At 42.3% G+C, this 21,135-nt stretch overlaps 1 protein-coding gene across 10 annotated transcripts in view; it reads right to left on the bottom strand.

Annotated features, from left to right (window-relative positions):
- Nucleotides 1–21,135, bottom strand: part of LOC109868224 (unconventional myosin-Ib) — a 146,199-nt gene that overhangs the window by 49,079 nt on the left and 75,985 nt on the right. For all 10 annotated transcript variants that reach the window (XM_020457660.2, XM_031797431.1, XM_031797469.1 and 7 more), the window contains 3 exons: nt 6,881–6,985; nt 4,954–5,000; nt 2,393–2,456 (listed from right to left, as the gene is read on the bottom strand). In XM_020457660.2, the coding sequence (XP_020313249.2) occupies nt 2,393–2,456; nt 4,954–5,000; nt 6,881–6,985 (216 nt within the window). The remainder of the gene's footprint in view (nt 1–2,392; nt 2,457–4,953; nt 5,001–6,880; nt 6,986–21,135) is intronic.

Genomic DNA, 21,135 nt, shown 5'->3' on the forward strand with positions numbered 1-21,135 from the left:
TGACAATGCCCCAGTGCACAAAGCGAGGTACATACAGAAATGGTGTGTCAAGATCAGTGTGGAAGAACTTGACTGACCTGCACAGAGCCCTGACCTCAACCCCATCAAACACCTTTGGGATAAAATGGAACGCCAGGCCAACCTCACTAATGTTCTTGTGGCTGAATGGATGCAAGTACCCGCAATGTACCAACATTTAGTGGAAAGCCTTCCCAGAAGAGTGGAGGTTGATATGCTGCAGGAGTTATTATTAAGGCTATAGTACTATTCACACAGGACCAGCATTACTAGAGAACGCTGGTTATTTATTTATTACCCCAGAATGTCCGTTATTTTAGAGAACGATTTGGATGGGATTAGTTTTTCCAAACTGCCCCCTGTAATTATTATATATATTTCTTCGTATAAATTGACAGTTATGATGGAAGCCTGGAGGTTTTTTTTCTAGGCATGAAGATATTTCAACAAGTCCAAGCGATGACTGGCTACACTGATAACTCCAGCTTGGTTCCCAAGTTTCTAAACCATACCAAACCATCTTTGGTATAGTGTCGCCATAGTGTGTGATCATAATCATTCAGATATTTTAGGGATCCGCAATAGAAGACGTCTTAGCCCCCCAGCCTTCAGATGTGAGCTAAACAGCTAACTTGCACTTGATTTGCATTTTTAGGCTATGGATGTTCCAAACATTTAGTATACTGCTTTGCGAACTATTAACAGCAATGGTTGCATTAAATATGCGCAATCATTTTAATGATGCATTTGGCGATATTCAATTAACTGGAGTATAAACAAAAGCATTCGCTGTGAACGTTGATACATGTATGCCCTTCATATATTGGCTTTGCGCAGCACTTCATTCAAATTATCCAATCAGTTATTGTTTTCTTGTTCAAACCTCGAGCCACCTGTCGAACTCAGACATTTCTCTCAAAACACAGGGATGTCGATTCGCACGGGACTAGTATTATCAGAGGACTTTGGATTAGGTTATTCTGGTTAGTCAATGTCTAGATTTCATTTTCCATTTAACCCATCTAAACAGTAGGCTACAGTTCCCTTGATATGCCATAGGCCTATTTGAAGTCACGTCTTGTGACTGTCGAATTTGTATAGAGCCTCAATCATCACACATAACATAGCCAGCACTGCGATCATCCTGTTACCACTTCACCAAATAGACTGCTCTGGCCCTCCCTCTTTATTTTCAGCTCTCCTTACTCAGCTATTGTCTTATTGAATGAAAACTTTGGCAATTACCTTTTTGCCTAAGTGAATTGACGTTAACTTTTTCTGCCCGTTCCCAAAAGCATTATCTGATGGTTGACTATGTAGGCTATTTGGCGTCCGAACAGTTAAGCTAAAGTTTAGGCTTATGCAGTAAGATAGTCCAAAATAATGAAAGAAAAACCTCCTTGTAGCCTATATAAATTGCACAATAATTATACATTGATGGATTGTGGTCAGGTATTGTTTCTCTTTATTCAACCTGCCCTTCAGCCACACACTATTTAAATGACGTTAAACACGGCTGCGAATCACTACCTTCCATCCATCCTCCTCTTCCTGTTCTATACCATTACACCAGAGTCACATGGCCCTCAGTCTCCCTCTCCATAATAAACCTATGAAGGCACTGGGCAGTCTCCATGAGCTCTCCTCTCCAACAGACCGAAAGGACAGAGGAATATCTGTGACAGATCTACCCACTCTTTCTTTCCCCTGACCTCATGGCAGAATCGCTTCAGACAAAACAATATGAACAAGAGATCGGACAAAACAATAACAAAGCAGTTGAGGGTCAGAGATAAAGACAAGACGAGGTACTGCAGACAGAAAGCAGTCAACATTTTTTCATGTGTCTGTTTGGCAACGGTTCAGGTTTTTTTAGGTTGTTTTTTCCCCATCTAGTTCCTGTGTGTCACTGACCCTCCATTGACTGAAAACAAATATTGATCTCCCTCTCTCTTTGGTGAGCCGACCGACCGGGCGTGCAGGGACAGCATGTGGTGAACTGCTCGACTCCGTCCCTCTCACTGTCCCTGGCCCTCTCCCTCATCCAGATCCTGTCCCTCGCCCAGGGTGTGAGACAAACCATTACCATGGTAGAATGACTGACTGGGGGTTTAATTGAGCTAACTGTGTCAGGGCTACACTATCACTACCATGCTCACAGCAGTGACATGTGAGAGGGCTAGAGGGTTGTAGGAGAGCTTAGCATGTAGTCATTTAAGCATGACGTACGTGTGTGTGTGTGTGTGTGTGTGTGTGTGTGTGTGTGTGTGTGTGTGTGTGTGTGTGTGTGTGTGTGTGTGTGTGTATGTATATATATATATATATCACACACACACACACACACACACACACGTGTCTTCCTTATAATACTCACAGTTGCTAATAACTCCACCCAAAGGGTCTCCCTTGAAGTCAAACTCAATGTCCATGTATTTACCCTGTAGTGAAGAGAGAATACAGTGATTAGAATTTCCTGACACCACACTAACATATCAGCATGCTATTGGGTAAATAACACAACAACTAGCTAGTCTCTGAGGCAAAATCTATGTTTTATTTCAGCAATGAAGCGGTTTTCCAGGCAGCCAAAACAAGAGATAAACAGATAAAGCAGGACAAATAGGATGAGTCGGGCCCAGGGCTTATAATAAGGTGGCAAGGTTAGGTTGCTTTGTAGCAAACTCGGCACAGGCCCTGAATACATTTAAGTTATGTTTAGGAATCAAAGAGTAAATATTAATAATTGAAATGGCAATTGCACACATTCCCAGATGCAGGAGGAAGCTTGCACAAGCACAGGCAGGGATCACCGCAAACATCACTGAACTCATTTTGAAGAAGTAATTGTGTCTCCAGGCACTGGACATGTTCATAAAGTCAGCTGCCAATCACACATAGGTATGCTGTGAAGTAATTGACTAATGTGAAGAAGGAAAGTACTTTATTCTTCTCCCATTTGAAAGGAGAGTAAAACAAACCACTCTGCTTCGCTCACCCTCTGTTCTGTTTAAAATGTGGGTTAGAACAACACTGGGCCCAGTTTCTTTGCAGCCATTTGATTAGTCTTCCTTTTATTTATAACTTTTATTTATAACTTAAAAAGCCATAGTGGCTCCTGAGTGGCGCAGCAGTCTAAGGCACTGCATCTCAGTGCTAGAGGCCGTGATTGGGAGTCCCCCAGGGCGGCGCACAATTGGCCCAGCGTAAATAATAGACAGTCACTGTTAATAAGAAGTTGTTCTTAACTGACTTGCCTAGTTAAATAAAAGGTCAAAAAAGAAAACATTTAACTGGCAATGGCCACTGCCAGTTTCAACAACATCTCCAGTCTCTCTGCAGGGGGAAGAAACAGATCACACAATCTGTCCTCTTCCTGAGGAGATGAGTTAGAACTAAATGGCATTCACTGGAACAAGCAGGAGGTGCTCATCCAGCAGTTTAAATCAAGGTTAACTAAATATAAACAGATCAGGCATAATCCGAAATAATCCCCCTATTATGATATCGTAAACCTGAGCACAGGCTAGGGACAGGTAGGTAAACTACCTGGTGGGTGAGTGAGTTGTACAACTTTATGAAAGCCAGAGGTTGAATAGTATGGTACACAGAGCACTTCAACACCAGATTAAACTGACTCGTGGGATATTAGTTCAAATAACAATGGTACATGACAAGGGCATGTGAGTTTTGGTTTTGTCCTTACGTGACCTGACCAGTGCCCTAGACATTAGGTCATCATTGTGAATGTGTTCTTAACTGACCTGCCTGGTTAAATAAAGGTTAGATAAATAAACAGGCCTTAAGTCAAGACTTAGCCCGAGACAGGGTGGGATATGGTTCAGTCAGTCAGTGTGTTTCCAGTCTGATTGGTGAAGCCTGAAGTAATGTGGTGACATCAGAAACAGTGGAATCTAAAACAGGCAGCTGCTGGCTGCCAATGGGCCCCACTGGAAAACGCAGCCAGCCAGCGAGGGAGCATGATAAATAAAAAGACAATGCTTTCCTAGATTAGTTTGCCAGACAAAAAACCTCAACAGAGTAAGATAATGGTTACATCACCTCTTTGCTTATATCATCATTAGTCAAAGCGTCAGTCAGTTTCCTAAAGCTCCAGTGCTGAGGAGCCATGTTTGCACCAGAATGCTCACTGTGCATAAGTCATATTGGAGGAAAGGTAGTGTAGGCCTCCAAGTATGTTAGTTCCTCAGCGGCAATTGGCCAAAGGTCACAGTAACAGTTACCGTAAACCTAACCATCCCATTGGCTAACGATCGTACAGTCAATACGGTCTCCACACCAGCCGACACCTGAGAGACAAGCTGTTTTGCATGATGTGACGTAATGTAATCTTTAACTGTACAAAGCAGCACCGTACTGGCGATTGTGCCATGTGGGAGTGGAATAAGTGGATATATTTAGTGCTTTAAGAGCCACCTCATTGTAGGAAAACATTACATGACAGAGGCAGTGGAGTTTCTGGAGAAAAGAGCAGTTTCCCAAACACTAAAGGGATCTTGGCAGGAGCCATCGGCAGACATCTGGAGATGGTTGCCAAAACAACGCTACGCTGACTTGGGCTTCATTTCTATCCTGGGCTGCCTCTATGCTGTAACTGTAACGGCTTGGTGTTAAGGCAGGGTCTGCAGAGAGAGCCAATTGCAAGCTCTACAGAGGGAGAGAATTAGGGTGGAACTAGGGGAGAAAGAGTGATACGAGAGAAATTGGAGAGAAAAAGAGATAAGAGAGAAAAGGGGTGAGGGTTTGTTTGCCTCTGGTGACGTCTAGATCAAAGGTCCACCTGTGTTTAATCTAAAGTACACACAGCTTCAATGGAGGAGACCATCAAACACAGATTCTTATTGGAGGAGCAGACCATAAAAGCGCCCACAGACTTCAGTGTTAGTGTCAGGACAACAAAGAAAATAGGATACTTACAAATCGGGATGAGTTGTCATTTCTCATAGTTTTAGCATTCCCAAAAGCTGAAAATAAACATTTCAACATGAGTATCAGTCAGGTAGACAGGGCAACCAATATCAGTATATTATACATTTTGATAGTCTGTATTACTTCAAGTATGTGAAAAGTCATCAAGCATCACTTTCTCTGCTAAATCATAAGCACTAACTAACACATACATACTGATGGCTTGGTTGGTGTTCTCTTCATGAAATCTACTTAACGCTGTCTGTCGAACCTGTAAAAGCTGATCCATTTATCTGTCAATCATGCAACCACTAGACTACCACAAAGCCTTTTGGTCTGATTTTATTTTACCTTTATTTCACTAGGCAAGTCAGTAAAGAACAAATTCTTATTTACAATGACGGCCTAGAAACAGTGGGTTATAACTGCCTTGTTCAGGGGCAGAACAACATATTTTTACCTTGTTAGCTCAGGGATTCGATTAGCAACCTTTTAGTTACTAGTCCAACGCTCTAACCGCTATGCTACCTGCGTCCCCTGATGATGCCTAATCAGTCCCATTATGTTATTGAGGGTCTGGGTTAAAACAAAGCTTGGAGGCTTTCAAAGCTTATGGCTCAAAATAGCAGTCTATCTACATTTAAGTCAGTAGTTCAGTGTGTGAACTGTGCACTACACATAGTACAAAATTATGAAAATTACCAGAGACCATCAATTATAAGTTTGCAATATTTCATAGCTCAACACACATTTCAACACAATATCACTATTCAAGAAAAGACCCTGAACTAAGTACCAAATTGCACATTCAGTACAGTCCTTTAAGCAGGCTGATATGTGGGAGCACCAACTGCAGTAAAAGTACATTGTTAGTATTCTCTTCCTCTCTCCAAAATACCACATTTTACACTAAACAGCCTTCATGTGTCGTTCAACAAAGCCCCGTGGGGTTGTAAAGTATTTCAAATCAGCCACCTAATTAAGGAGTGTTGATTAAGTGAGTCATTGCTAACTACAGTAAGTCTATGTCCCCCACGCTCCCTCTCTGTGTACCTAGGGGTCATTACAGCCTGTAGCTGCTACACTCCTACTGAGTGTTATGGGCCTGGTCCTTAGTACAGCAGCTAAGTACTGGGCACCGCTAGGCTGGCTTCATCACTCATGAGCATTTCCTGTCTACAGACCCTCAATTAAAACACTTTGATTGTTTTTTTCTCCTAATGTAGTGGACTGAGGATTGGTGAAAAATGTAAATAGGGTGGGAGATTTTATAAAGTGTTGCATGTTGTGTCTAGTAGTAATTGTATGAAGAGTGGTTTGATGATTCATGTCAGGAAAACAAGTACGGTATCCTCCAAAACAGATGTTTTAAAAATGTACAGAGGCCGGTCACAAACGAACAGTGAATTGAATGTAAAGAAAATAATATGAAAAAGTGTATTGTCACATACAGGGTTTTACAGGGTAAGCCATAGTAGCATGGCGTACCTGGAGCAAATTAGGGTTAAGTACCTTGCTCAAGGGCAGACAGACAGATATTTCGGCTCTGGTATTCGAACCAGCAACCTTTCGGTTACCGGCACAACGGGTCTCTTTCTCACACACTTCAAGCCTCTCTTAACAGAGATATCCATATAGCTTGAATGCTTTTTGCCAACCATTACAACATGTGCGGCAGCTAGCCTAGTGGTTGTAATAGTTGGTGAAAGCATTCAAGCTATTTGGATATCTCTGTTAAGAGAGGCTTGCAGTGTGAGAGAAAGAGACTGTCTTGAGGAAAAAAGCTAAACTGATTGTGTGTTAAAGTGGGTGTGTCCCTGATGCCTCAGCCATCTTAGCTGAGCCCCATCCCACTCTGAACCTGAAGCATGGGAGCCACTTCCACTCGCATATATAAGCACCTCCTATTCTGAACTTGCATGGGAAGAGCACTCACCCTCCAGCACAGGATTGGACTGCAGCAGCTGCTCCTTCACCTTGTTCACCTCCTGGCCCTTCCCACACACCGCCGCCACATATGACATCACCAGCTTACTGGCCTCTGGAACAGGAACAGACAGGAAGACAGGGTTAAAGGTCATTCTCATCTAGATCTAGACAGGGCTGAGGCGAGAGACCTGACACACCCAAACCTCCAAGTCACAAATTACACCAACCCTAGCCAGCCCCTCCACACCCCAAAATCCCCCTTACATCACCCTCCAGCAGCCCCTACAGAGACAGGGTGTGTACCCTCTCTGGGGTCCGTCTCCACTGTTCACACACTCCATAACAACCAAGTCCATATTATATCAAGAACAACTCAAATAAGAAAAGATAAACGACAAGCCAACATTACTTTAAGACAAAGGTCAGTCAATGCGAAAAATGTCAAGAACTTTGAATGGTTCTTCAAGTGCAGTCGCAAAACAATCAAGCGCTATGATGAAACTGGCTGAAATGAGGAACGCCACAGGAAGGAAGACCCAGAGTTAACGCTGCAGCATAAATAATGGCGCCAGACAGGATGGCTTCCGTTTTATGGGCTACAAAGCAACTGTGCTATTTTTATTTATTTTTTCACATTGTTTGTGACTTATTAGGTACATAAAGTTGCTGCTAACGTCTCTTTATGACAGAAAAGAGCTTCAGAACAGTGATTACTCACCTCGAACTGGACAAAGATTTTTTATTTAAAGAGTCTGCCGCGAAGGATATACTTCTTTCTGGATAACAGGTCCAATCTCTGTCATTCGCAACCTTCTCCCTCGGTATCTCCGTGGGAGAAGGTTGGGATGCCTTGTTAGGATTCGTATGTGAGTCAGTAAATTCCATTACCATCGGTTCTATTGGCCAACGTGCAATCACAGGAAAACAAACTCGATGGTCTACAGTTGAGACTATCCTACCAACGGGACATTAAAAACTGTAAAATCCTGTGTTTCATTGAGTCCTGGCTGAACGACGACACGGATAATATAGAGCTGGCTGGTTTTTCTGTGTAACGCCAGGACAGAGTAGCTACGTCTGGTAAGACGAGAGGCGGGTGTGTGTGTCTATTTCTCAGTAACAGCTGGCGCAGTCTGGCACAGTCTGTTAAAGAAGTCTCAAGGTATTGCTCAGATGAGGTACCTCATGATAAGCTATAGACCACACTACCAACCAAGAGAGTTCTCATCTATATTTTTCGTAGCTGTCTATTTACCCTAACAAACTGATGATGGCACTAAGACCGCACTCAACGAGCTGTATAAGGCCATAAGCAAACAAATAAATGCTCATCCAGAAACAGCACTCCTAGTGGCCAGGGACTTTAATTGCAGGCAAACTTAAATCAGTTTTACTTCAATTCTACCAGCATGTCACAAGTGCAAACAGAGGAAAATACTCCACACACAGAGATGGATACAAAGCTCTCCCTCGCCCTCCATTTGACAAATCTGACCAGAACTCTATTCTCCTGATTCCTGCTTACAAGCAAAAACTAAAGCAGGAAGTACCAGTGACTCGCTCCTAATGTAAGTGGTCCGATGACGCGGATTCTACGCTACAGGACTGTTCTGCTAGTACAGACTGGAATATGTTCCATGATTCATCCAATGGCGTTGAGTATACAACCTCATTCACCTGGCTTCATCAATAAGTGCATTGAGGACGTCGTCCCCATAGAGACTGTACGTACATATCCCACCCAGAAGCCATGGATTACAGGCAAAATACGCACTGAGCTAAAGGCTAGAGTTGCCACTTTCAAGGAGTGGGACACTAATCACAACAATTATAAGACATCCCACTATGCCCTCAGACAAACCATCAAACAGGCAAAGCGTCAATACAGGACTAAGATTGAATCCTACTACACCGGCTCTGATGTTTGTCAGATGTGTCTGGGCTTAACTATTATGGACTACAAAGGGAAGCACAGTCGCGAGATGCCCAGTGACGCGAGACTACCAGACAAGCTAAATAACTTTTAGGCAAGTAACACTGAAGCATGCATGAGAGCGCCAGCTGTTCTGGATGACTATGTGATCACGCTCTACGCAGATGATGTGAACAAGACCTTTAATAAACAGGTCAACATTCACAAGGTCATTGGACCAGACAGATTACCAGGACATGTACTCGGAGCATGTGCTGACCAACACAAAGACATTTTCAACCTCTTCTTGACAGAGTCTGTAATACCCACATGTTTCAACCACCATAGTCCCTGTGCCCAATAATGCAAAGGTAACCTGCCTAAATGAAGTGCTTTTAAAGGCTGGTCAAGGCTCACATCAATACCATCATCCCGGAAACCCTAGACCCACTCCAATCCACAGATGACAGAATCTCAATCGCATTTCACACCTGGACAAAAGGAACACCTATGTGAGAATGCTGTTCATTGACTACAGCTCAGTGTTCAACAACACAGTGCCCACAGAGCTCATCACTAAGCTAAATACCCTGGGACTAAACACCTCCCTCTGCAACTGGATCCTGGACATCCTGACAGGCCTCCCCCAGGTGGTAAGGGTAGGCAACAACATCTGCCACACTAATCCTCAACACTGGGGACCCTCAGGGGTGTGTGCTTAGTCTCCTCCTGTACTCCCTGTTCACCCATGACTGCATGGCCCAGCACAACTCCAACACCATCATTAAGTTTGCTGACGACAGAGGTAGGCCTGATCACTGACAAAGACCTGTCAGTATGGTTCTAGGACAACAACCTCTCCCTCAATGTGGCGGCAGGGTAGCCTAGTGGTTAGAGCGTTGGACTAGTAACCGGAAGGTTGTGAGTTCAAACCCCCGAGCTGACAAGGTACAAATCTGTCGTTCTGCCCCTGAACAGGCAGTTAACCCACTGTTCCCAGGCCGTCATTGAAAATAAGAATGTGTTCTTAACTGACTTGCCTGGTTAAATAAAAATAAAAAAAGAATAGGCCTCCATTTACATTGACGGGGCTGAAGTGGAGCGGGTCGAGAGTTTCAAGTTCCTTGGTGTCCACATCACCAACAAACGATCATAGGCAAAAACACACCAAGACTGTTGTGAATCAAATCAAATCAAATTTATTTATATAGCCCTTCGTACATCAGCTGATATCTCAAAGTGCTGTACAGAAACCCAGCCTAAAACCCCAAACAGCAAGCAATGCAGGTGTAGAAGCACGGTGAAGAGGGCGTGACAACACCAGGAGACTGAAACGGTTTGGCATGGGTCCCCAGATCCTCAAAAAGTTCTACAGCTGCACCGTGGAGACCATCCAGACCGGTTGCGTCACCACCTGGTATGGCAACTTCTCAGTAATAGACTAAGGCGCTACAGAGGGTAGTGTGTACGGCCCAATACATCACTGGGACCTCGTTATTATGTAATTCTACGGTGTTACTTTTTATTTTTACTTATTTTATTTAGTAAATATTTTCATAATTCTATTTCTTGAACTGCACTGTTGGTTAAGGGCTTGTAAGTAAGCATTTCACGGTAAGGTCTATACCTTTTGTACACGATGCATGTGACAAATTTGAATTGATTTGTTTGAGTTCAAGCAACAGACACATCACAATATCAACTGTTCTGAAGAGACTGTGTGAATCAAGCCTTCAAGGTTGAATTACTGCAAAGAACCACTACTAAAGGATGTCAATAAGAAGCAGAGACTTGCATGGACCAAGAAACACAAGCAATGGACATTAACATTTTTAGTTATAACCGCCATGTCTTTGTGAGAGGCAGATTACGTGAACATATCATTTCAGCATGTGTGGTTCCCACCATGAAGCAAGAGGTGTGATGGTGTGGGGGTGCTTTACTGGTGACAGGGATTTATTTAGAAATCAAGGCACACTTAACCAGCATGGCTACCACAGCATTCTTAAAGGTCCTCAATGATGTCACCATTGTCCTTGATTCTAAGCAATGTTGTGCTATTTTTATTGACTTGGCCAAAGATTTTGATATGGTAGACAATTAAATTCTTGGCGTCTGAGGGATCTTTGACCTGGTTTGCTAACTACTTATCTCAAAGAACGCAGTGTATAAAGTCAGAACATCTGCTGTCTCAGCCACTGCCTTTCACCAAGAGTGTACCCGATGTCTCGATCCTAGACACCAAGCTCGTCTCAATTTACAACAAAGCTCAGGCAGTAGGAAGCTATCTAACCATTTATATGCAGGTGATAGTCTTATACGCAGCTGGCCCCTCCCAGGATTTTGTGTTAAAAGCTCTACAACAAAGCTTTCTTAGTGTCCAAGCTTTCTCTGCCCTTATCCTTGTTCTGAACACCTCCAAAACAAAGGTCATGTGGTTTGTTAAGAAGAATGCCCCTTTCCCCACAGGTGTTATTACTACCTCTGAGGGTTTAGAGCTTGAGGTAGTCACCTCATACAAGTACTTGTGAGTATGGCTATACGGTACACTGTCCTTCTCTGAGCACATATCAAAGCTGCAGGCTTAAATCTAGACTTGGTTACCTCTTTCGTAATCGCTCCCCTTTCACACCAGCTGCCAAACTAACCCTGACTCAGATGACCATCCTACCTATGCTAGATTACGGAGAAGTAATTTATAGATCGGCATGTAAGGGTGCTCGAGCGGCTAGATGGTCTTTACCATTCTGACATCAGATTTCCGACCAATGCTCCTTATAGGACACATCACTGCACTCTATACTCCTCTGTAAACTGGTCATCTCTGTATAACCGTCAGAAGACCCACTGGTTGATGCTTATTTATAAAACCCTCTTAGACCTCACTCCCCACTATCTGAGATATCTACTGCAGCCCTCATCCTCCTCATACAACACCTGTTTTGCCAGTCACATTCTGTTGAAGGTCACCAAAGCGCACACATCCCTGGGTCGCTCCTCTTTTCAGTTCGCTGCAGCTAGCGACTGGAACGAGCTGCAACAAACACTCAAACTGGAGAGTTCAATCTCTTCATTCAAAGACTCAATCATGGCCACGCTAACTGACAGTTGTGGCTACTTTACGTGATGTATTGTTGTTTCTACCTTCTTGCCTTTTGTGCTGTTGTCTGTGCCCAATAATGTTTGTACCCTGTTTTGTGCTGCTACCATGTGCTGCTGTCATGTGTTGCTACCATGTTGTTGTCATGCGTTGCTGGGCAAAGCTGGGCAAAGCTGTCATCAAGGCAAAGGGTGGCTACTTTGAAGAATCTGAAATACATTTATTTATTTAAAAAACTTTTTTGGTTACTAAACTCAGCAAAAAAGGAAACATCCTCTCACTGTCAACAGCGTTTATTTTCTGCAAACTTAACATGTGTAAACATGTGTATGAACATAAGATTCAACAACTGACAAACTGAACAAGTTCCACAGACGTGACGAACAGAAATTGAGGGGGGGTCAAAATCAAAAGTAACAGTCAGTATGTGGCTACCAGCTGCATTAAGCACTGCATCCATCTTCCCCTCATGGACCGCACCAGATTTGCCAGTTCTTGCTGTGAGTTCTTACCCCACTCTTCCACCAAGGCACCTGCAAGCTCCCGGACATTTCTGGGGCCCTAGCCCTCACCCAACAGGTCCCAGACGTGCTCAATGGGATTGAGATCCGGGCTCTTCGCTGGCCACAGCAGAACACTGACATTCCTGTCTTGTAGGAAATCATGCACAGAACGAGCAGTATGGCTGGTGGCATTGTCATGCTGGAGGGTCATGTCAGGATGAGCTTGCCTGAAGGGTACCACATGAGGGAGGATGTCTTCCCTGTAACGCACAGCATTGAGATTGCCTGCAATGACAACAAGCTCAGTTCGATGATGCTGTGACACACCGCCCCAGACAATGACGTACCCTCTACCTCCAAATCGATTATAGTACAGGCTCATTCCTTTGACAATAAACGCGAATCCGATCATCACCCCTGCTGAGACAAAACCATTACTCCTCAGTGAAGAGCACTTTTTACCAGTCCAGCGATGGTGGGTTTGTGCACATAGGCGACGTTGTTGCCGGTGATGTCTGGTGAGGACCTGCCTTACAACAGGCCTACAAGCCCTCAGTCCAGCCTCTCTCAGCCTATTGTGGACAGTCTGAGCACTGATGGAGGGATTGTGCATTCCTGGTGTAACTTGGGCAGTTGTTATTGCCATCCTGTACCTGTCCCGTAGGTGTGATGTTCAAATGTACCAATCCTGTGCAGGTGTTGGTACAAGTGGTCTGCCACTGCGAGGATGATCAGCTGCCCATCCTGTCTCTCTGTCTTGCAATGTCCGTAATGTCTCACAGGACAGACATGGCAATTTATTGCCCTGGCCACATCTACAGTCCTCATGCCTCCTTGCAGCATGCCTAAGGCACATTCACACAGATGAGCAGGGACCCTGGGCATCTTTCTTTTGGTGTTTTTCAGAGTCAGTAGATATGAAAACTTAGGAAACTAAAAAGAGGCCTAACTGTGACCTTAATTGCCTACCGTCTAAGCTGTTAGTGTCTTAAGGACCGTTCCACAGGTGCATGTTCAATAATTGTTTATGGGTCATTGAACAAGCATGGGAAATAGTGTTTAAACCCTTTACAATGAAGATCTGTGAAGTTATTTGGATTTTTACCTATTATCTTTGAAAAACAGTGTCCTGAAAAAGGGACCTTTCTTTTTTTTGCAGGGTTTACATGATTCTATTTGTGTAATTTCATAGTTTTGATGTCTTCACTATTATTCTACAATGTAGAAAATAGTTTTAAAAAATCAAGAAAAACCCTTGAATGAGTAGGTGTCCGAACTTTTGGCTGGTACTGTATGAGAACATGTACCCAGACCCAGCGTTTTAAAAGATGGGGTTAGAATCTGTGCAACTTTGAGTTTATGTGCATTGATATGACAATGAAATGCTCCTGAATCAGCCTCTTCTCAGGACAGAAAGCATCATGCTAAACGTTACATGGTTTGTAGTATTGGTGTAATGTTCAGTCCAGACTCCAGAACATCCCTAGCCGATGAGATGACTGACGGTCTGCAGCTGACTGTGACCCAGAAAGCAAAAAGACAGAGACAAAAGAAGAGAGGAAATCTTAAGATTTGACAACCCTTCGATATAGATAGTTAGGAAAGAGTGGGTAAGGGGAAAGCAGGAAATCAGCACAAGAGTTGAAGGGTCCTAGAAATAGAGTACAATAATTAAACAACATAGAGCCCTCCAACTCAACTCTGGACCTGGAAGCCAGTTCCACTGCTTTATTCATTGTTCCCCTCTAAGCAGGGACCCATTTAGACCTGGGACACCAGGTGGGTGCAATTCATTGTCAGGTAGAACAGAAAGCCAGCAGGCTCCGGACCTTGTAGGTTATTAAGAGTTGAATACCCCTTGACAGAGGATAGTATTGTTAGCAAACCTTACAGTGAGTAAACCAACAGTCCGCTATAATCGTGTTTTTCAATCTCAAAAGGAACAAAGTAAGATCAAAACGAGATTAGTTAAAAATAAGAACACTTACAACCATCATAACATTGAGGCACTCCCTAGATCATAAAGGGATTGTCTGACATACAGTTAGTGACTACTTTTGACTCTCACACATATCAAATCTTTCATACAAACATAATGTTTACATGTTTTCCAAGTGACAAAAGATTCAGTTGGTTTGAAAAGGAACTACTTGCTAGTGGGACTCTTCAACCATTAAAATCTGCAGAAATGTGTGTTTGAGGTCAGGTATGCAAGTTCAGATTTGCAGAAGTATTAAATTGCTGACGCTCAGTATGCTCAGAAACAAATGCACTGAAACACTCCTGTCAGGCACTGCACTCAAGGCAGTACGATAAATAAATTAGTCCTCCTCTGAAAAATGCCTTAAGTAAAAGACTACGTGATGACTCCGTAATGAATTGGACTGAATAGTATTAGGGTAACACTGTGACCCCAGTCACCCCAAACCCAGAGCCATTTTCATCAGCCTCATGGGTTTGGGGTGACTGGGGTCACAGTGTTACCCTAATACTATTCAGTCCAAACCTACAAAAATCATGAGAGATTACCCCAAATACTAACTCATCTCATTGCCCTGGCTTTGCTGATTCATTTCCTGGATTGGGACTTTAAACCCATGAGTGGTTGGCACACATAAATTCCAGTATTTACTGTAGAACACCCTGACAGGGGGGCCCTGACAAAAGGAGGAAGAAAGACCAAAACAAATGGTGTGGTTGTAATGTCCTGTACACTGATTGTAGAAAGTTACGTGGCTGCACTTGACTTCATTAGACAAAAATGATTTGTTTTGCATTTGAGGGAGAAAAGGAGTTAAATAAAATCACTAGTGAACTCTGATCTCTGCCAGCACTGCATCATTGCTAAGGTAACCAATTAATGATGTTGAACAATGTGACACCACTTGACTAACATTAATGTTCTGTATCAAAGTAATTAAGATGTTAACATTGGCCTTGCAGTGACAGATAATCCAAGGCCTTGTAATCAAAGCACCAGTTAACCACAGAATGGTTTCAGGGCTGTGGGATATCTGCTGGTATAAACATAACATTTAAGTAGTTCTGTCTTTTCTTTAGTGGGATGAAGGCCACTTGTAGAGAGTTTAATGGGAACCAAATGGAGAGTCAACTGGATTGACAACATGTTCGTAATTCACCCAGTAGCCCACTTCACCTGGCAGGCACGTGTACTGTAGTTTGACTCCAGCCTCCAGATGAGAAGTGCCATGCCAGCAAAATGATTTGAATAATAGAATGGTTAGAACCTCTGAGAATTCTATTATTCTATTAATTCAAACACAAACGGATGGCACAAATGGGGCTTCTAACAGCGAAAAGATAATTGGTATGCTACTTGGTTTTATCATGTCAGATTCTCAAAGCCACATCACCCAGAGCACTGTACTATTGAATGAAAGTCCCTCCAAGTCTTGTGTTAATACACCAGCAATTAGAAACAGTTTGGTTAGAGAAGAATGAAACTTAGAAAAGAGGAACAGTACACCACAATGTTATGTGAAGTTGGCTTCTGATAGCTTTGGTAAGCGCTGTAACACAAAACCAATGAAGAAAATTAATAGAAGCTTTCAATTTAACTGATGTCAGAGGAAGGGACAGGGTGTGATGGTGATATCATCATCACATATTAGGGAGCAGGGAGATTTTATACAGTTAATCTTAGCCTATAGAACACTTTCCAAGATTATAACATAGGTTAATACAAGTTGACAGCACAACATGGCAAAACAGAAGAGGTATATTTAAAGAGTTGCCACCGTTTATATTGTTTTGTCTAACTTATATTTTATCGTCAGAGTTTGCTCTCATTAGTCAGTCGCTTTGTCTTTACACTATTGTTTTGCCATGCCTGCAAGTACATTTGTGACTCGTTTCAGGAAACTAGGTATATGTCACAAGTCACTACTTCACAGGAGAGGCATTTAAACGTAAACATTTTTGGGGGCAGAAATATCTTCTGGAACATGTGAACTTTCATGTGCATTAATAACAAACTTGTATTCCGTAAATACAAATAAAATTGTTAAATTACGAGCCTAGTTGGCATATCCATGAAACTTCCCACAAGCCATGATTGGCTGAGATAATTGATGGGCTGAACATGCCAGGTGATGAGTTTGCATTTGTCTTTCATTTCGCACGCTTCTGTTTAAAACATGAGCTGCTCAGTATGTGTTGATAGTACTTTCTACCGTGCCGCTTTTGAAATGTATAACGTTAGCCATCGAGAACTACAAAAGTTGAAACTTTTCAACAACATTGATACCCTGAATTTAGCAGGCGCTCTCGACAGATCAGTTGGAAAAATCTATTTGCTCCTTTCTACACATGCCACGATCTGTGTTTAACTTTTTATGGCTGCAGGGGCAGTATTGAGTAGATTGGATGAAAAGGTGCCCATTGTAAACGGCCAGCTCCTCAGTCTCAGTCTCAGTTGCTAATATATGCATATTATTATTAGTATTGATAGAAAACTCTAAAGTTTCCAAAACGGTCAAAATATTGTCTGAGTTTAACAGAAGGCGAAACCCTGAGGAAAATCAAAACAGGAAGTGGCTTCTATTTGGAAACCTCCCTTTGCTGGATTTAAAGGGATATGAACCAGATTCCTTTTCCTATTGCTTCCTCAAGGTGTCAACAGTCTCCAGACATAGTGTCAGGCTTTTATTTAGAAAAATGAGCCAGAACGATAACATCGCGTCAAGTGGTCACTTGAGTTTTGCTCGCGCAACAGAGTTTGGATAGGTATTGCTTTTCCCTCTCCTACTGTGAAAGACATTTGCGGTTGATATATTATCATTGATTATATATTTTTTTAAACAACCTGAGGAGTGATTATACAAAACGTTGACATGTTTCTGTGGACATTATGGAAACTATTTGGAATTTGTCTGCGTTGTCGTGACCGCTCTTTCCTGTAGATTTCTGATTTCTCATGAGTGAAAACATCCGAAGATCAAAGGTAAACAATTAATTTGATTGCTTTTCTGATTTTCGTGACCAAGCTACCTGATGCTAAGTGTACTTTATGTTTTGTCGTGCGATCGATAAACTTAAACGCTTGGATTGCTTTCGTTGTAAAGCATAATTTCAAAATCTGACACAACAGGTGGATTAACAAAAAGCTAAGCTGTGTTTTCCTATATTGCACTTGTGATTTCATGAATATAAATATTTTTAGTAATATTCAGCAGTTGTTGATGATACTTAGCCCGTTAGTGGGATTGCAGCCATAACAAGTTAACCGGCCAAACAACGCTGGCCAAACAAGATGTAGCTACAAACAAAACAATGGTTCCAGTCTGCCATGAAGCATTCATCCATGTATAAAAGTCTAGCTCCATTTTCAGATATTATAAGTTAAAGAATGTTGTCAGAAAGTGTTTTTCATTGCAAGATAAAGTGTACTGTTAGCTAGCAAACATTAGCTTGCTGGCTCATTAGCTAGCATTACGTGTATGATCTGTGTAGTAATATTATTTGATTCAGAAATCAATTTGCTTTCTTAGTTATAGCCTAATTTTAGTGGAGTAAAAAAATAAAATATAACTATTGTAAAATAGACGGTCCATGGAAATATAGGCCTAAGCGGTGTAGTTCACTAGTTTGCTCCAGTTGGGAGAGGGGTGGTAGGGTAATAAAGGAAATATATTTAAGAAATTACACATATGTATATGTATTTACAGTTGAAGTCGGAAGTTTACATACACCTGAGCCAAATACATTTAAACTCAGTTTCACAATTCCTAACATTTAATCCTAGTAAAAATCCCTGTCTTAGGTCAGTTAGGATCACCACTTTATTTTAAGAATGTGAAAGGTCAGAAAATTAGTAGAGAGAATGATTTCTTTCAGCTTTTATTTCTTTCATCACATTCCCAGTGGGTCAGAAGTTGACATACACTCCATTAGTATTTGGTAGCTTGCCTTCCACAAGCTTCCCACAATAAGTTGGGTGAATTTTGGCCCATTCCTCCTGACAGAGCTGGTGTAACTGAGTCAGGTTTGTATGCATTCTTACTTACACACGCTTTTTCAGTTCTGCCCACATATTTCCTATAGGATTGAGGTCAGGGCTTTGTGATGGCCACTCCCAATACGCTGACTTTGTTGTCCTTAAGACATTTTGCAACAACTTTGGAAGTATGCTTAGAGTCATTGTCCATTTGGAAGAGCCATTTGCGACCAAGCTTTAACTTCCTGATTGATGTCTTGAGATGTTGCTTCAATATATCTACATAATTTTCCTTTCCTCATGATACCATCTAGTTTCTGAAGTGCAACAGTCCCTCCTACAGCAAAGCACCCCCACAACATGATGCTGCCACCCCCATGCTTCACGGTTGGGATGGTGTTCTTTTTCCCTCCAAACATAACGATGGTCATTATGGCCAAACAATTATATTTTTGTTTCATCAGACTAGAGGACATTTCTCCAAAAAAGTAAGTCTTTGTCCTCATGTGCAGTTGCAAACTGTAGTCTGGCTTTTTTATGGAGGTTTTGGAGCAGTGGCTTCTTCCTTGCTGAGCGGCCTTTTGGGTTGTCGATGCAAGACCCGTTTTACTGTGGATATAGATACTTCTGTACCTTCTTCACAAGGTTCTTTACTGTTGTACGTTCATCTCTAGGAGACAGAACACATCTCCTTTCTGAGCGGTATGATGGCTGCGTGGTCCCATGGTGTTTATACTTGCGTACTATTGTTTGTACAGATGAATGTGGAACATTCAGGCATTTGGAAATTGCTCCCAAGGATGAACCAGACTTGTGGAGGTCTACCATTTTTTTTCTGAGGTCTTGGCTGATTTCTTTTGATTTTCCCATGATGTCAAGCAAAGAGGCACTGAGTTTGAAGGTAGGCCTTGAAATACATCCACAGGTATACCTCCAATTGACTCAAAGGATGTCAATTAGCCTATTAGAAGCTTCTAAATCCATGACATCGTTTTTTGGAATTTTCCAATATGTTTAAAGGCACAGTCAACTTAGTGTATGTAAACGTCTGACCCACTGGAATTGTGATACAGTAAATTAAAAGTGAAATAATCTGTCTGTAAACAATTGTTGGGAAAATTACTTGTGTCATGCACAAAGTAGATGTCCTTACCGACTTGCCAAATCTATAGTTTGTTAACAAGAAATTTGGAGTGGTTGAAAAACGAGTTAATGACTCCAACCTAAGTGTATGTAAACTTCCGATTTCAACTGTATATGTGTATATATTTATATGTGTGTGTATGTGTGCGTATATATAGATATATATGCAAAAAAATATGGGGGGTTGGAAGTGATGAAGACAATCCATCTGCAGCATTCAAGTGCCATTTTCTCAAAAGTGGGGTTACAAGTTTATCAACTTTCAAAGCGGAGTTACTTTCCCATTGTTCTTCAACTGCAGTGTATGATACCATTTTCTAACTCAGTGTCTACTTTAATCTAATGTTTAAAAAAAAACACAATTTCAAATTTTGCTGCATAAGACCGAATCGAGACTGTCGGTCACATTTAACTTGCATCTGCCGTTTCGTGTACAAACCTGACTTAGGCTTTCCCAAAACAAATCCCAGTTTCAGGTCTGGTAGGCTGTAGGTTTAGCTAACTCTGACAAAATCCTACTGCTCTTTAAAATTGTATTTGATATCCTCTTGTCCTTGTGGCTACTGCTGCCTGCCTGCATGCCCCCATCATTGAGTTTCCCTCAGCTACAAGTCTTAGTTATACAGAATGTAATAGAATAGGCATTCCCAAACTGGGGGACACAACATTTTCAAACTGTCCATTTAGTAAGGCCCATATCCATAGAGACACATACCAGATCTACTGATAGTACTGCTACTACCAGCAGTACTACACCTACACCTGTCGACAACACAAGTTGTTCTGCTTCCACGAGCACACTCAATGCTAGCATCAGTAATTCTACATTTGTTAGCCCAGCTAGCATGGACACTGACGGTTGTGAATCTGAAGCAGCCGAAGAGCTACTGCCCCCTACCCGGGAAAACGCAGAACGTCGGACCATCGAAGTGGCGAACTACATTGATTTGGGGTTCATCTATACTGAGAGCAGTGCCTTTCCTCAGCCACAGTGTGTTATATGCAAAAGTACTATCTCACAACTCGAGACATTTAAAAACAAAACATGGCAATTTTTTTTTTTTTGCAAGAATTAAAAAGACTTGCGAGTAGTAAGACATGGATAAAAGCAACACGTACCATTAATAAGAAGGGGCTTGAAGCATCTTATATGGTGAGCTACCGAGTGGCTAGGACAGGCAAGACCCAAACTATTGTGGAGGACTTAATTCTTCCTGCTTCTGCGGATATGGCTGGGACAATGCTGGGTGAAAAGGCCCCCCAAAACTGTCTGTCTCTCCATCAACAACAGTTTCACAATGCATCAGTGACATGGCAGGAGAGGTTTTGACAATTACTGCTTCGCATACAATCCAGTGAATTCTATGCATTACAGCTGGATGAGTCAACATCTCCTAGCACATGTCCGTTACATTTATGGGGGGGGGGGGGCATCCTCTTCTGCAAACCAGGACAACAGGAGAGGATATTTTTTCTTTGTGACATCAAATGGACTTTGGTGGTCAAGATGTGTTGGTATCTGTACTGACGGCGCCAAATCCATGACAGGGAGACATAGTAGAGTGGTAACGCGCGTGCAAGCAGTTGCTCCCACATGGGTACACTGCAGCATCCACCGAGAGGCTCTTGCTGCCAAGGGAATGTCTGA

The sequence above is a fragment of the Oncorhynchus kisutch genome, linkage group LG2 (genome assembly GCF_002021735.2).
Source record: "Oncorhynchus kisutch isolate 150728-3 linkage group LG2, Okis_V2, whole genome shotgun sequence".
NCBI lineage: Eukaryota > Metazoa > Chordata > Actinopteri > Salmoniformes > Salmonidae > Oncorhynchus > Oncorhynchus kisutch.